General features: G+C 47.6%; 1 protein-coding gene across 1 annotated transcript in view; it reads right to left on the reverse strand.

Moving 5' to 3' along the window:
- Positions 1–14,487, reverse strand: part of LOC144133801 (uncharacterized) — a 53,983-nt gene that overhangs the window by 33,833 nt on the left and 5,663 nt on the right. The window contains exon 3 of the mRNA XM_077666897.1: positions 1,072–1,320. Within this exon, the coding sequence (XP_077523023.1) occupies positions 1,072–1,320 (249 nt within the window). The remainder of the gene's footprint in view (positions 1–1,071; positions 1,321–14,487) is intronic.

A 14,487-nucleotide genomic window follows, 5' to 3' on the forward strand; every position in this document is an offset into this window, starting at 1 on the left:
ATTTTCTCTGAAATGTGGCATAGAAACATCTTGCTGGACCCCTTTGAATTGTGCGGCTTTAGACTGCCTTCGAAGGTGGCAAAAAACAATGCTCGATTCCCTCCCGGTTTCGGGCTCAAATTGGAACTTCGTTTCAGCTAGGTAATAACATACAACTACTCTAAAGAACTCCTCTACGCTGCCAGATATGACCTCATTAATCAGGAATCCCACACGTAGTTCTCGTCTATCCCCTAATCGGCGATAACACAGTATGAGCCCGCCCCTTAGTAGTGCGTACGCCTCACCTGTCCTAACTCTTTTAGCCCTATATGACATCAAGATTTATGCCCACTAGTTCCTCGACCAGCACCGCGACGTGGCCAAGTGGTTGAGCATCCGCCTCGCATGCGGGAGGTGCTGGGTTCGATCCCCAGTACCGCCGGGTACCCACCGCTGATGCGATGGGTACCCTGGCTTAGTTTTCGCTTTATCTGGGGTGAAAAGCTTGGAAAACTGGTCTTTGACCCCAACTTGAGTAGTCGAAAAAACATTGTTGCATGGCGCTCTTTCGTCATAGGTGGTTGCGCCATAAAAGTTCATTATCATCCTTCAACAATCTCATCACGAGCCCCAGCTGGGCGGACGTCACACCGCTGCAAGAAAGGTTTCAATCTTTTACTGAAAACCCTTAACGCCTTAGAGCTGCCTACACAAGTGAAACGGTTAAAAGCAGCTCAAGCGTAGTGGTCTATCATCTGACAGCGGCGAATTTGTAGACAGCCTGCATTTCACATTTTCCATGAATGCCTGGTTTGCTGCTGGGTCGCCTGTGAGAGGCTTAGTTGCCCGCACCTCAGCGCGTGCGCACGCGGTGAGGAAAAGACTGATCAAGCTTAGGCGCTGCGATACCAAATACTCTGCAAAGTCAAACGGCTAAGCATGATAAGTCTTCATGAGGACATAACTGCGGCACGACATCGTCTGTGGGTGCCCCATCGGATCAAACGCAAGCCTCAACGGAAGATTTTGTTGAGCAGCTTTCAATAAAGGGAAGAGCACTACAAACAGTGAACTGTTTGCGAAACTCACGGGCTTCAGCTGCCTGGCCTGCTGTCGGCTGGCCACATCGCGGTAAAAGGCAATGGGCGTGGCACCCTTTTCCACGCCAGCTGGTGCGCAGTCGTCGCCCAAGAACCCATATTTGAGCACGGGCCGCCGCTTCAGCTGGTATCGCGCCAGTACGGCCCGCACGTCGTCCACCCAGCTGACGTAGCCTAGGTTATGGTGATAGATGTCCTCAAGCTGGCGCAGGCGTTCGAAGATGCGGTCCGCCGCACGCTAGAAGCAGAAACCACCACGAACGCCGAAGGTATCGCTGTTGTAAACGGACTAATCGTCACATATACCACTAACAGTTCAAAACGAAAACGCGACACATTTTCATAACACGTAATCGTCACACGACGTATAATGTCATATAGTGGTGTATAGAGAGCTATTGCTATTACTGATAATATGTGATGATGTTGTGGTTTTGTAAAACACTTTTGTTCAGTGGTAACTCCAGATATGCTGGAAACATTGTTTGAACGTTATGACAGTTTCTGAAACCTTCATTTAGCGTATAGCAGCAGGAGAGCCCTCTCATTCAAGAATGACGCTTTCAGACAGTTATGAATGGCAAAATTAGGCCTATAGCAGCGTGAGGAAGAGCCAGATCAATAGATATAACAACAGGTGGTGTGGGTTGTCCGGTATTTATGAAAAAATGGGCCATGCGCGAATGGCGGAGGCTGTCATTACATTTCGTACCTTTACTTGTTTTTCTGCTTTCACCGTTGTCACGTTTACGCATTCGTGCCGCCCGCCTCGCTATACCCTATCTTTGTACGGTTTTACAATGCGATGGCATCAAGACGCGTTTACACTTTTACATTCGGCGGCGACAGCAAGCGGCATCCGATGCCGCGACAGAGACTCCGCCGAAATGCCCAGCGAAAAGCCCGTTCTGTCCAAGAGCAGTTTCTGCCGCCGGAAAAAATTCCGCCGATTCTCATCGGCCAATGGGACCGTGACTACAAAGTTGCATTGCCGCGTCGACAAACATTGCGGGGCTTTCGATGCAGGTGCCTCGCTTCGGACTGGATTGCTCGTTGTTACGGCATTTTTCAGCGCTTTCACTGGCCATGAATAAGGCAGCGGTCTTTCGCTTCGTCTCATCTCGTGCATAAGAAAACGTGGGAGTGATAAACTCGCTTTATTTTTTATTTTGAGTGACGATTTTGCCCCTTTTAGGCTTATGATGAGTTCAAGAGCGCAGACGTATTGAGAGAGTCGGTGCATTGTAATCATGTACAAGCGCAGAAATTAGGGACAAAGAAAGACAGGACAACAAGAGCGCTTACTTCCAACTAAAGATTTTATTGACAAACAAGCACATTAAACAAACCTTGCTGCATGACGTCAAACTGACAGCACTGCCGACATCAAGTGGTCGCACACAAAAACATTGTTTCCTTTTTAGTCCCGCTTTTCTAATCAAGTCTGCCTCTATAATCTTTCTAACATCTTGATATCTATGCTTGGCCACTACCTTGCATACGATGAAGAAAGGTTTACATGGCTTCTTATTCTTTTCAGAGCAGTCATGATAATGTTCACAAACATTACCATCTCTATAATTACCTACCTTCCTCCGGTGCTCCAGCAATCTTTCATTTAGACATCGACCAGTTTGACCGACGTACCTGGAGCCACACGACAGAGGAATATCATATACTACTTCAGAAGCACATTCTACAAAAGGATCTCGGTGCTTGATACCGCATGGCTCTTTTGGCTTCTGAAAAGGATTGGTAATTTTCACTGGTTTTTCCAGCTTCTCGGGCGCCGAGAGCACTACTCTGACGTCCAGTTGCCCAGCCTTTCTTTGTCCATTTTTTGCGCTTGTACATGACTGTTATGAGGAGCGTTGGTTTGTTGACAACAACGGTTCCCCTCCTAACCACTAGATGGCGCCACTAGGCTAAACTTAACGTTGTTAAAGTGAGAATGTTAGAAACGACGTAACGGCAGGCAACATAGCTGCATTTCGCGTACGTAAACGTGTATACGGTTATGGTACGTAGACGGCGTCGATTAACATATTTGTGTACGCCGTGAGCAGGCGACAAACAGACGACGAGCGGCGGCGTGGTAGCCGGGAAGTGTGAAAGAAGAAATATTTCGAAAGCCGCGGAATTTGCTGGCTCTCGTCGCCGAATGCCCAAGTATGAACGAGCTTTAGAGTTCCCATCAGGAGCAAAATCCGCCGCTCGATGCAGTGAAGTGATCTGGTTGGTCGAGGGAGTTCACGTGACTGCGACGTCTTTTGTGAGTGACCTTCCACTAAGGAAGGTGTTAATTAAATCAGCGATTGGTCGCGAGAGGTAGCGGTATAATATGGGCGCCGTCATAACCTGTCCATCGTGTTATTAGCAACTAATTTTATAAATACCAGCCTAGTTAGAACTGCATTTGACGTCAGCAGCAACCCGCAACCGTCCAGTGTTACGAAATGTGCGAATTGGTCCTGAGAGGTACCATGTCACAACGTCACGTCACCCAATGTAGGCGAATGCGCAGAGGAGGCGAATTCAAAAATGGACCCATATAGTTTAAAAGTTAGATGTTGGGCTAGTTGGATTTGTGACAAATTATACATATTTTTAGCGCAACCACGACAGGTACGCAGAGAAGAGACAAACACGAGCGCTAACTTGCAACTGATTTATTGAGGGAACCACGACGGCATATATAAAACCACAGGCCTGCGCAGGTGCAGCGTAACAAGACACTTGGAAACTGCCAAGGAGAGAGTCATCGCACTAGGCGAGATAGGAAATTGACTTCAGCGTTATACAAGGCAACTGAGGTGTCACTCACGCAATCTGATGCAGAGTTCCTTATAAAAAATGCCTCCAAAGTTTCAGGAGCGGTTTTTTGCTTACTTCTGCCTAGGACAGACACGCAACGGAAACGTGGTTCACAAGCTCTGCAAGCAATGCAGTGGTCAACAAGATGCGTGCACTCCCTATTTGTGCAACATCTTTTTCTGCAACATCTTTTTATCATGCATTGATCGTTCTTTACGCGATCGTTTTAATCGTTTTAACAGTGACAAAGTCCTAAATGTCTTTCGTTATATGGACGACTTTTTAATTGTATCAAACAAACATTGTTCCATTTCAAATGAGCAAACACAGATGTCTGTTCACCATGATTTTAAACTTCTGGGAAAAGGACTTTTACTTATGAGCTCCGCAGGAAGGCATTCTTCAGTTCTTAGACCTACGGTTAATACTCAAGGAGGGGCATGTTTGCTGGGCGTATTCCCCTCGGGCACGAAAAGAGCTTTTGTCATACAGTCCTGCCCATTCTAAATTAGTTATGAGAAGCATTGTAACTCTCTGCCTGGAATTCGCGTTGCGGAGATCGTGTGTTCATGAGATGCAAGCAAGTTTCGATCATCATTTGGGTAGGCTGTTTTCAGCTGGCTACCCTGGGTCGGTCGTGGCGTCGGTGGCGGAAACGCTGATGAAGAAAATAAAGCCCGGAACGCCCTCGAAGCCCCTGAACAGTCAACCGGAACCGGAAGTGGTTCCCCACATCCACAAGATCACCCACAACTTAAAAAAGGAGGCAAATCGGTTTGATGTGCCGGTGGTTTTTTCAGCACCCAGGAAACTCGCTCAACTTTGCGGCCGCATCACATGCGAAGACAGAAAAGGGGGATGTCAAAAGAACCACAAAAAACGTTTTGTTTAATGCGCTATGAACGTTGTTTATAAGATTCCCCCGTCTTGTGGCAAAGTATACATCGGCCAGACGGGGCGATGCGTTAACGACCGACTCCGGGAGCATAAAAGAGACCTGGCTAATATGGAGTGCACGAATCCTGTTAACCACTGCATTGCTTGCAGAGCATGTGAATCACGTTTCCGTTGCGTGTCAGTCCTAGGCAGAAGTAAGCAAAAAACCGCTCGTGAAACCCTGGAGGCATTTTTTATAAGGAAATCTGGATCAGATTGTGTGAGTGACACTTCAGTTGCCTTGTATAACGCTGAAGTCAATTTCCTTTCTCGCCTAGTGCGATGACTTTTTCCTTGGCAGTTTCCAAGTGTCTTGTTAGTCTGCGCCTGCACAGCCCTGTGATATTATATATGCCGTCGTGCTTCCCTCAATAAATCAGTTGCAAGTTAGCGCTCGTGTTTGTCTCTTCTCTTTGTCCCTGTCGTGGTTGCGCTAAACATATGTATAATCTGACGCACATAGGTGATGTTATTTATTCTTTACTTCGCCTGTTTATTCTAACGGAAAATTAATTAAGTCTTTATTTGGTAAAAAACGATAGATACAGATATTCAGCAACCGTTATTGCAGGTGTTTGCGTTTCTCCCCTCTCAGTGACGGCAGACCTTAAGCAGGAACGCACATGCGTCTCGGCTAAAATGCTGCCTCACATCTCTCAGGGCTGTATTACACGATTTCGCACAATTTAAGGACAGACTTATTTGATGTATGGGTGCTGTCTCGATTGTAGAAACTGTGCAAACTTTTTATCGGATTATTTTTTTTTTTGCCGTGCTGCTTCCGCTGATTTTCGGAATATTCGTTATGAAGCAGCAACTTACCATACCGCAGGATTTTAGCAAAGCATTTCTCGATATTTTTTCTTTTCTACGGCGGCATGCTTATTCTTTGGAACATCAGACAGCCGAAAGCGTTTAAAAGATGCAGAATGCCGTGATAAAGTCTTCAAAAGGTTCGCGGCATTCTGAAAGATGGACACCTGAGTGGACCATTTCTAGAAAATAATTGAGGTTAAGTTTTTCGTTGCAAATTAATTTGGAGCCACCATTTAAAACCCCCGCATTTACGTACATGCACGAATGGTGCTTCGTACTAAAAAGTACCATCTGACACTTCCTTGAACTCTTATGGGTGCCTTTTTTTTTAAACTTGGAAGGGTGAGATATTGGTATGATGCTTTCACGCTTTGGCTCTTCGCGAAGACTTCTGCCACTATCCGGACGTTTTTTGAGAGTAATTCTAGATTGACTTTAAACTTTCTAATCGGATGTCTCGCACCTGGGCATGCTTCTACGAATCTATGAGGTAGAATGCTGAGGCAGTAACTTAAATATTGCATTTGATTTCAGGTAATTTACTAAATTGAGCTCATGAAGAAAAGATGCCGCGATAAAAATAGGACGCTGAAGCAGGAACACTACGCAGGCGCGTGTTATTCTTCCAACGTTGTTTTTGCAGTGCCCTTAATTCCGGTGAAACTATGTAAGTACTAACGACCAAAGCAGCCACTGTTCTCAAGCATCGCAATTATCTTCTGAATTTGTCTCTATAAGGCAACAACATTATTTTACAGCATCTGTCATGGGCTTGTCTTGCTTGTTTATGAAAAGCGTGAATTCACATTCTGCTCACGATTTGAAAAAAAAATTTCAGCACGTCACGTGCAATGACAGGTTTAAAGCAGATCAACATTCTGAGGTGGCCACTGGAATCGGTACGGTGAAAAAGTGATAAAAGATTACGCTTCACACATATGATTTCTTCTCTCCCAGTTTGTTCCAGCAAGGCGCTTTCGATATGTATAGAGATTAACAAAAACAACACGCAAATTTCCACATGAAAATGCCAGCTTACCGAGTCGCTGCTGGACGCCAACCGTGCAAAGCAGGCTGGAAGCACTCGGTCTACGGCTACCAGGCAGAGAGAGGTGGATCCAGGAGCATCGTCGATAGTCCTGCCAAGGGTGTTCTTCGCGAAGAGCTGGCGCAGTGATCGAAACTTCTCGGGCAGGAAGGGCGCCAACTTTACCAACACCAAGAACCCGAGGTAGTTCAGGGTAGCTCTGGCCGGGAGCTCCCGCACGGCCGTGGCCACGTAGTGCCGGACGTAATCGGAAGACTTGACCACCACTGTTGCGTCAATGTCGTCAAAATAGCTCACGTTGGCGCTAAGCACCGCACCGAGAAATCTGCGGTATCCGTGATCAAGATTCGTGAGTCTGGCCACATATACGGCGCTCAAGTCAGTGTCTGGGACAGCGGGAAGCAGAGGCGCAGAGCCGAGTCGAGTGAACACGGTCATTACTTCTTCCAGCAGGTCGGCCCGCTGGGATATTTCCGAAGCCACATCTCTGAGAGTCATGCGAAATAATCTGGTGACGCTCTGGCGGGAAGCGTCTTTGCAGGAAAAGATAAATCGGGGCTTGTCAAGTTCAGCTATAGTTTCTGGAGGGCCACCGGGATTAGGAACCACGGAAACCTTCACGAGTGCATCCAAGCCGATATCGCGGACAAGCTGTCCAGCGAAAATCCACACATCACTCGCGTTCGCTGTCTTTTCCCTCGGCCACTGACCGATCTGCCATTTCTTGTAGAAGTCTCGCACTTCTGCCAGCGCCTTGTTGGCCTGGTCACGGTCGAGGCAGGCACTGTAGAGAGCTCTAGCTACGTCTACCTGGGTGTCATTGGTCATCGAGAGCAACGACTCAAAATGCTCTAGAACCCGGTCCTGTATGAGTGTATCGGTGGAGACTACGTCTCCTGTGCCTGAGCCTTTGACGGGGCGATTGGTCACCCACGTCTCGCAGACGTAGTCGTAGAAATTATCGCAAGGGCCTTTTTTCGTGCTCAGCAGAGATTTCAGATAACTGGCCTCAAGGCTGCAGAACTCGCTGTTACAGTACGTGATGTTCTCGCCTGGCTCTGGAGCTTTAGTTTCAGTAGAAGGAGGTACTGTGGCTTCGGGGTTGGATGTGACCAAGATCTCAAGGTCCAGAAGAACATACAAGAGATAAAGGAAAGCGACAAGCGCAATAAACAAAAAGCCTGCTATAATCATGCCTTTAGTTTTCTTGGATTTCTTCGACGCTTCACTGTTTTCACCCGCGTCCGCATCATTGTTTGCGGCGCCTGCAACATCTGCTGGCTCTGGCGTAGTTTTCTCTTTTTTTCGGCGAGGCGTACCGGATCCGGGTAACTCTGATTTCCTTGTGTTCATTGCGACTGGCGTCGATTGTTGCACTACGGCCACTTGATAGCTCAAAACATCATGTCTCATAGCGAAGAGTACTGGTACCAGCGGTGGAAACGTTGTCAGCCTCTCCGCGATGCCACTTCCCATCAGCGTTTCCAGCGGCGGCTTCCCTGTCTCTAATACGTGAGAAGCTAGCCGGCTGCGATCCTGATTAGAAGTGCTTGCGCAGGCGGTGGTATGGGCGTGCACGAGATGGCGCTGGCCAGGAATATCAAGATATCCGGATTCGTCAGCAGCGGCGGTTGGCGTTCGTGCGCAATTCGTTTTGGCGTCGCGTATCAGGCTTGGTGCTCCTTTTTCATGCGACTTTTGCCGTGCCCTGGGATCTGTTTTAAAATCCGCTGCGTGGAGGCTTTTGGCGGTTTCGGCAGTTTTTGCCTCCGCTGTATTTTGCGCCACCATCATGCCGTCGCAAAAAAGTTCAGATTTGGGTGTAGGTGGAGTGTGCGTCACTGGCGAATTGGTTGGTACTGCGTCCGAAGAAGCATTTCTAAAGGCGAACTGTCTCTGTGAAATCATGAGCTTGTCAGCATTGGTTTCGCGTCCAGATACCTTCGAAAACCACGTGATCACTTTGCCAATACGGCGTTTTAAAGGATGGAAGTGTTGTGGCATAACGCGTGCTTGTGGCACTCGGCCGTCCATAGAATGACGACCGGTCTTGCAATTCGTAGCATGGGGCTCCCTCTTCACGTCAACACAAAGTGATTTGCTTCGTACACGACTCCTGCTTTTATTACTTGCTGTTTGCGGCTTAAATGATCTATTAGTACCGCGCGGCGAAGGTTCTTTTCTTGCCATGGAGCCCGAACTTGTTCTTAATGTAACGTCTGCCCGCACAGAGCACGACAGAGTTCTTGCGGCATTCGCTAAATCTTGGGTGTTTTCTCGGAAAACACTTTCTGAAAGGGAGCCGTCTGGGTCACTGAGAGAGGTGTGAGATGGCTCTATTAGAGCGACCTCAGGCTTCCGCGACTGTGCCTCACTTTGTGATGAAACGGATTTTAGGCTCTCTGACCGTGTGTGCAACTCCAACGAATTAGAAAACGACCTCGCGAGTGCGCTCTCCAGCTGAGGCCAAGAACCGAAATTTGTTGCCTCTTCGTTGTCCCATTGTGACACAGGAACAGAGAATAGAACTGGCTGCTGGTCATGGTTGCTCACGACGTGGCTTGCACTGCGGCTCTGGTGCGAAGCTTCGATCGACGAACCTTGAGAGGAAAATCTCGTTCGTGTCACGTTTACTGAAGTGCCCCGTGCCTCGATGCTATCAAAGTGCTCCACAGAAACAGAATAAGTGACTGCCGGAGGTAATGCAACGCAGCTGGAAGAGTTTAGAATGTGGGATGCGAGAGTCTGTGCAATCGAAGTGGTCTCGATGTGGTCGACTGTATTCGCTTCCAGGGAACATGCGGACCAGCTTTCTTCAAGTGGGCTTTGTGTAATATTCCCTACCATAAGGTTTTCATTCCCAGTTGCAGTCGCTGAACCTAAGGGAGAGTCCATTCCAAGCGCATTGTGATTATAGGGATTCAATGATGGATTTGGCGATATCTCAATTAGGGAACGAGCTTCATCTGTAGTGAGCATATCACCTGCCAGACTACCGCTGTAGAGAGGCTTCGCCGACATCCTATTGCTGCCTCTGTACTGACAGCTAGCGTTTAGCTCTGCAGTATCGGAAGCTTCATTTGAGGGAAGAAAGCCCGAATTCGCCTTTGGACATTCACTTCGAGGATCTCGATTAGTGGTTCTTTGTGGTATCGTAATCGTTTTCTCCACAATGCTCTGAGTCAAGTCGAGACTACCCAAGTGTCGAGGGCGGAGAGACAACTCGCGCACCGTTTGCACGCCAACGTTTCTTGTCTCCGTGCTGTGGTCGCATCTTGGACACTTCCGAGACGAGGTGTCACTGCTGACCGCAGCTAGTGCAAGCAATGGAGCGCGGGGAATCGACGTCACACTCTCAGGGAGGTGGCAAACAGAAACGTCGTAGATCTTACTTCCTGGTGAGACGAGTCGACTGCAATTGTTGTTAAAGGTTGCCTCAACTCTCTCGTTTGTGCCCAACGAAGCGACGACGCCGCGCGATACGCACGTGGTGCTCACGTGGGAGGCCGGCGCCCCGCCCATGCTGATCAGAATTTCACTTCGGGCCTTGCTGTCGAGATTCCGTTGCGGCATCCTGTTCACTGTCAGACCTTGACACTGGTTGTGGCTTGCAGCAGGCATTGCATTCAACTGTCGACAATAAACAACAACAAGGCAGAGATTTCAGACAGCGGCTTTTGGACGAAATGTGCATTTCTCACTAATATAGACCAATATCGCGTTCGCAAGCATAGGGTGCGCTTGCGAATGTCGGAGCCGACTAGGGGTGTAAAATAAAGTTACCTCCCTTAGGAATACACAAAGTTTTGAAAGCACATTTTTGATTTCACAATGAGACTGCGCTGTCTTCCCTCCACGTAGAATAACAAAGTACGTTGTAGAGCAGATGGCGAAAGTATGAGGCGTCATTCCAAAGGTGATCTATTTTGAAAACACTCGAACACGTGCGCGTGGGAGTACAACCCGGCTACCGGGTCGGATCGCGGCCCGTAGAAGCGCATCTAAGTAAAGCTTTCCAAAATATCACTCTCATCTGTAGTACTCTTTGAGGTGGCGATTACTTCAATTTAAACCGATAGCTTCAAAGTAACGACGCATACTTAGTAACGACGCATCTTCAAAGTAACGACGCATCTTCTGCAAAAAACTTGTCCACTGTTAACAAATCGCCGCATTCATGGGTCCTCTTCGAAGACTGAAAAATATTTCGGAAACCTTTCCTGGCTTGTGTTTTCACGCGTGACGCTCAAACGCTGACAGAGAGGCATGACATCACACACGCGGAGTATAGTGGTTGAAGGATGCGAACTGGTTAACAGTAGGAACGTGTTGGAAGTTTCCGCTGCTCGGTGCTTGGCTCATCGAGGGATGGGACGGGGTTCATGACGTGGCCCTGATTCTAGAGGGAGCGGCCAAGGAGCGCTTTTCAATAAGAAATGCTTCGATACTGATGCATGCGTACCGTAACGGCGCTTGGGAAGTTGCGTAGCAGGGCTAAGGGGCTTCTAAGCTTTTGTGTGCGGCTTCCAAAGGGTTGGTTAGGAGTTGACAGTCTTTGTGAAGACAGGATATTTAGCTTTGTAGCCATGTGGCTGCGCTTCAGTGCTTGCGGATAATAACAACTCAGTTACTTTTCATATACATTTACGGTTGTCTTTCCGCTAGGAGCAAGTACTGCGGTGTATCTAGTGACGCGTTTTTCACGATTCTGCAGGATGAGCCATATGAGGTAAGCCTTGCCGGACAAATTATTTTCGTGATGGCGTCTAATGGATCTTGTCGGGTGGACTGTGCAATTTTACAACGATATTTATTTTTACAGTGTCATCTTTTAAACATAACCGGAAAATTGCTAAGTAAATATGGTACTGAAGTTGTGCGGACACTAGCGTCAACTGTAAAAGTCACGAGCGATAATAGACGTCAAGCTAGGAATTTTTCTGCTTTTGTGTTGTCTTTCTTTTAAATCTGCAACATCTTTTGTTATAATAATGCTTAAAAGCGGAGTCCCGATACCCTTTACTTTTAACTCGTGGCATAGGCTTTCGTGGCTAGAAAATATCTGCACTGACCAGCTCTGCTTGAAACAAGCGCTGGAGCGAGCATCAGCGATGACGGTCAAGAGCAAGACATATATATTTTAATGCCTGCACATTCCCCCGCGCTAATCATGATGAATAAAGCTCGTCAAAAAAGAAATGCTATCAAATAACATAGATAAATATGCAGAGATTTTTCAAAGTGCTGCAGAGAAAATATGCCTGAAAAAAAGTGTCTTCATGTTTAAGCAAGAGAATTTTTTTATTGCACAAAACATCACTGCCGTTAGATAAACACTAGCGCCCAAATGTGCTCCCAAATGTTTCAATATGTGGTGTCCTGGACGTTGAACCCCTGTTACCAAAGTGCAGAGGTCAGAGGGCGTTAATCTACTGCAAAAAGGGCTTTTGCGCTGCGCCAGCTCATGAAAAGATATTAAGATGCTAACCTCCATTGTATTTGTTTTTAATTTTCTTACTTCGTGAGTTTTGAAGTATCACTTTTCCATGACACAAATTGCAATACATTTTGCAAGGTAGAAGTGGTGAGATAATTTGAAGCCCAAAGACTGAACTCACAAACTGTCAGACAACGCTGGCCGCTTGCTCTTTAGCTGGTATATTCAGGAAGGCAAATAGGTTTAAAAATCGGAACCTTATTTACGGTCCCTAGGACACTACTGTACAGCTAATTATCACGGCCTTGTGGATTTCACACGAGAGGCAGGAAAGCGGAAGCAAGGACGAGGAGGTGGAAGTGTGTTGACCCCGTTCGAGAGTCCTGCAGTTCTTGGGCCGCCCCTGTCATTCTGGCCAAGCAGAAATATAATAGAGACGGGCTAGTTGGTGACTATTAGTAGAAATCATCTTCAAACTACACAAAAAAGACAAGGGATGAGAAAGAAACTAACAGGACAGAGCGCGGAGCTTCAACTGGTTTCTTACAACAGAGCGTCACATTTATGCAGTCATTGTAATCACATTGTAACATGACAAACGATCATCACGCAACCATTGTGCGCAGGCGTGTACGGGACATCATGCAATCTAGATATAAATACTTTTTATCAGACAGGTTTACCGAGGTCTTGTAGACACACGAGCCGGATTCCTTCTTGATACAGTTGGCCTCGTACACTTCTCTGCTTAGTTTAGACCCGAACTTTTTCAGGATAGTGGTATCGCGGAACCGAGGCCTGAAACCACGGCAGTGGCAACTATGGTCGGCCGCATGCCCTCCCAATGCCAATGCGCCTACTCCTGCGTGGTGCTCCAGAAGTCTGACGTTTATACAACCTCCAGTTTGACCGATGCAGCTTTAGACACAGGACAGGGGTGTACGGTAAACGACCCTCCTTTTTGCACGGGACAAACCTTGCTGCGTGCTTGATACCGCATTCTTCCTTGTGCTTTCCCTGCACCTTGTTGCATAGGCCGGCCAGTTTATGGGGGACGGTGAAGACCACCGGTTCTTGCATAGCCCCTTTTTTTCGTAATATTTTTATCTTACTGTGACAAGCGAATTGCTGAACGCCTTGACACAGCCTACTCGGCTAAGGTTTTTAGATACGTGGATGATTACCCTATTTTCCTGAAAGGGGTCACGCATGAGGGGCGTATGACTGCGGTGCACCGGGTTCTAGAAATCTTCTCCGAGTGCTCTTTTGGTCTTAGCTTCACCCATGAGGTGCCAGCGCAAGGATCCTTGCAATTCCTAGATATCTGTATTGTTGTCCGCGAAACCAAAGCGTGCTGGAGGTATCAGCCTCGCTCAAATAAAGCTATTTTAAGCCACCAATCAGCTCATTCCAAGCTTGTTAAAAGGGGTATCGCAAAAAAGTTCCTGCGTGCCGCTCTAGACAAGTCCTCCAACCATGAACTGGCATAAAGCGTGGGTTTCCAGCTAAAAAGGCTGACGAGTGCTGGTTTCCCTGAGGAGTTAATCATCTCTGTGCTAGAGGCTCTTGCCAGTGAAGCCAGGGGCGTACCTGAGCACCGCCGCACGAAGAAGCGCAACGCAAGAGACCCGTTGCCATCCCATACTACCACCAGATCTCGTATCGCTTGAAAAAAGTTGCTCAGACGTGCGACGTGCCGGCGATCTCCGCACCCCAAAAACTGGCCGGCCTATGGAACAAGGTGCACGAAAAGCACAAGGAAGAATGCAGTATCAAACACGCAGAAAGATTTGCCCCGTGCACAAGGGGGGTCATTCACCGTATACCCCTGCCCTGTGGCAAAAGCTACATCGGACAAACTGGACGTCGTATAAACACAGACTTCAGGAGCACCACGCAGGAGTAGGTGCATTGGCGGGGGGAAGGCATGTCGCCGACCATTGTCGCCACTGCCGTGGTTGCACGCCTCGGCTCCGCGATACCACAATCCTGAACAAGTTCGGGTCTAAACTAAGCAGAGAAGTGTGCGAGGCTTGCTGTATCAAGAAGGAATCCGGCTCGTGTGTCAGCAAAACCTCGGTAAACCTGTCTGATAAGGAGTATTCATAACTAGATTGCATGACGTCCCGTACACGCCTGCGCACAATGGTTACGTGACGATCGTTTGTCATGTTACAATGTGATTACGATGACTATAAATGTGATACATTGTTGTAATAAACCAGTTGAAGTTCCGTGCTCTGTCAAGTTAGTTTCTTGTGCCTTGTCTTTTTTCCGTGGTTTCAAGATGCATTCTACCAAGCAGAAAGATGGTACATAGCGTTTTTGCGTAGACTTCCGCCGCCTGAATTCTG

The sequence above is a fragment of the Amblyomma americanum genome, chromosome 5 (genome assembly GCF_052857255.1).
Source record: "Amblyomma americanum isolate KBUSLIRL-KWMA chromosome 5, ASM5285725v1, whole genome shotgun sequence".
Lineage (NCBI taxonomy): Eukaryota > Metazoa > Arthropoda > Arachnida > Ixodida > Ixodidae > Amblyomma > Amblyomma americanum.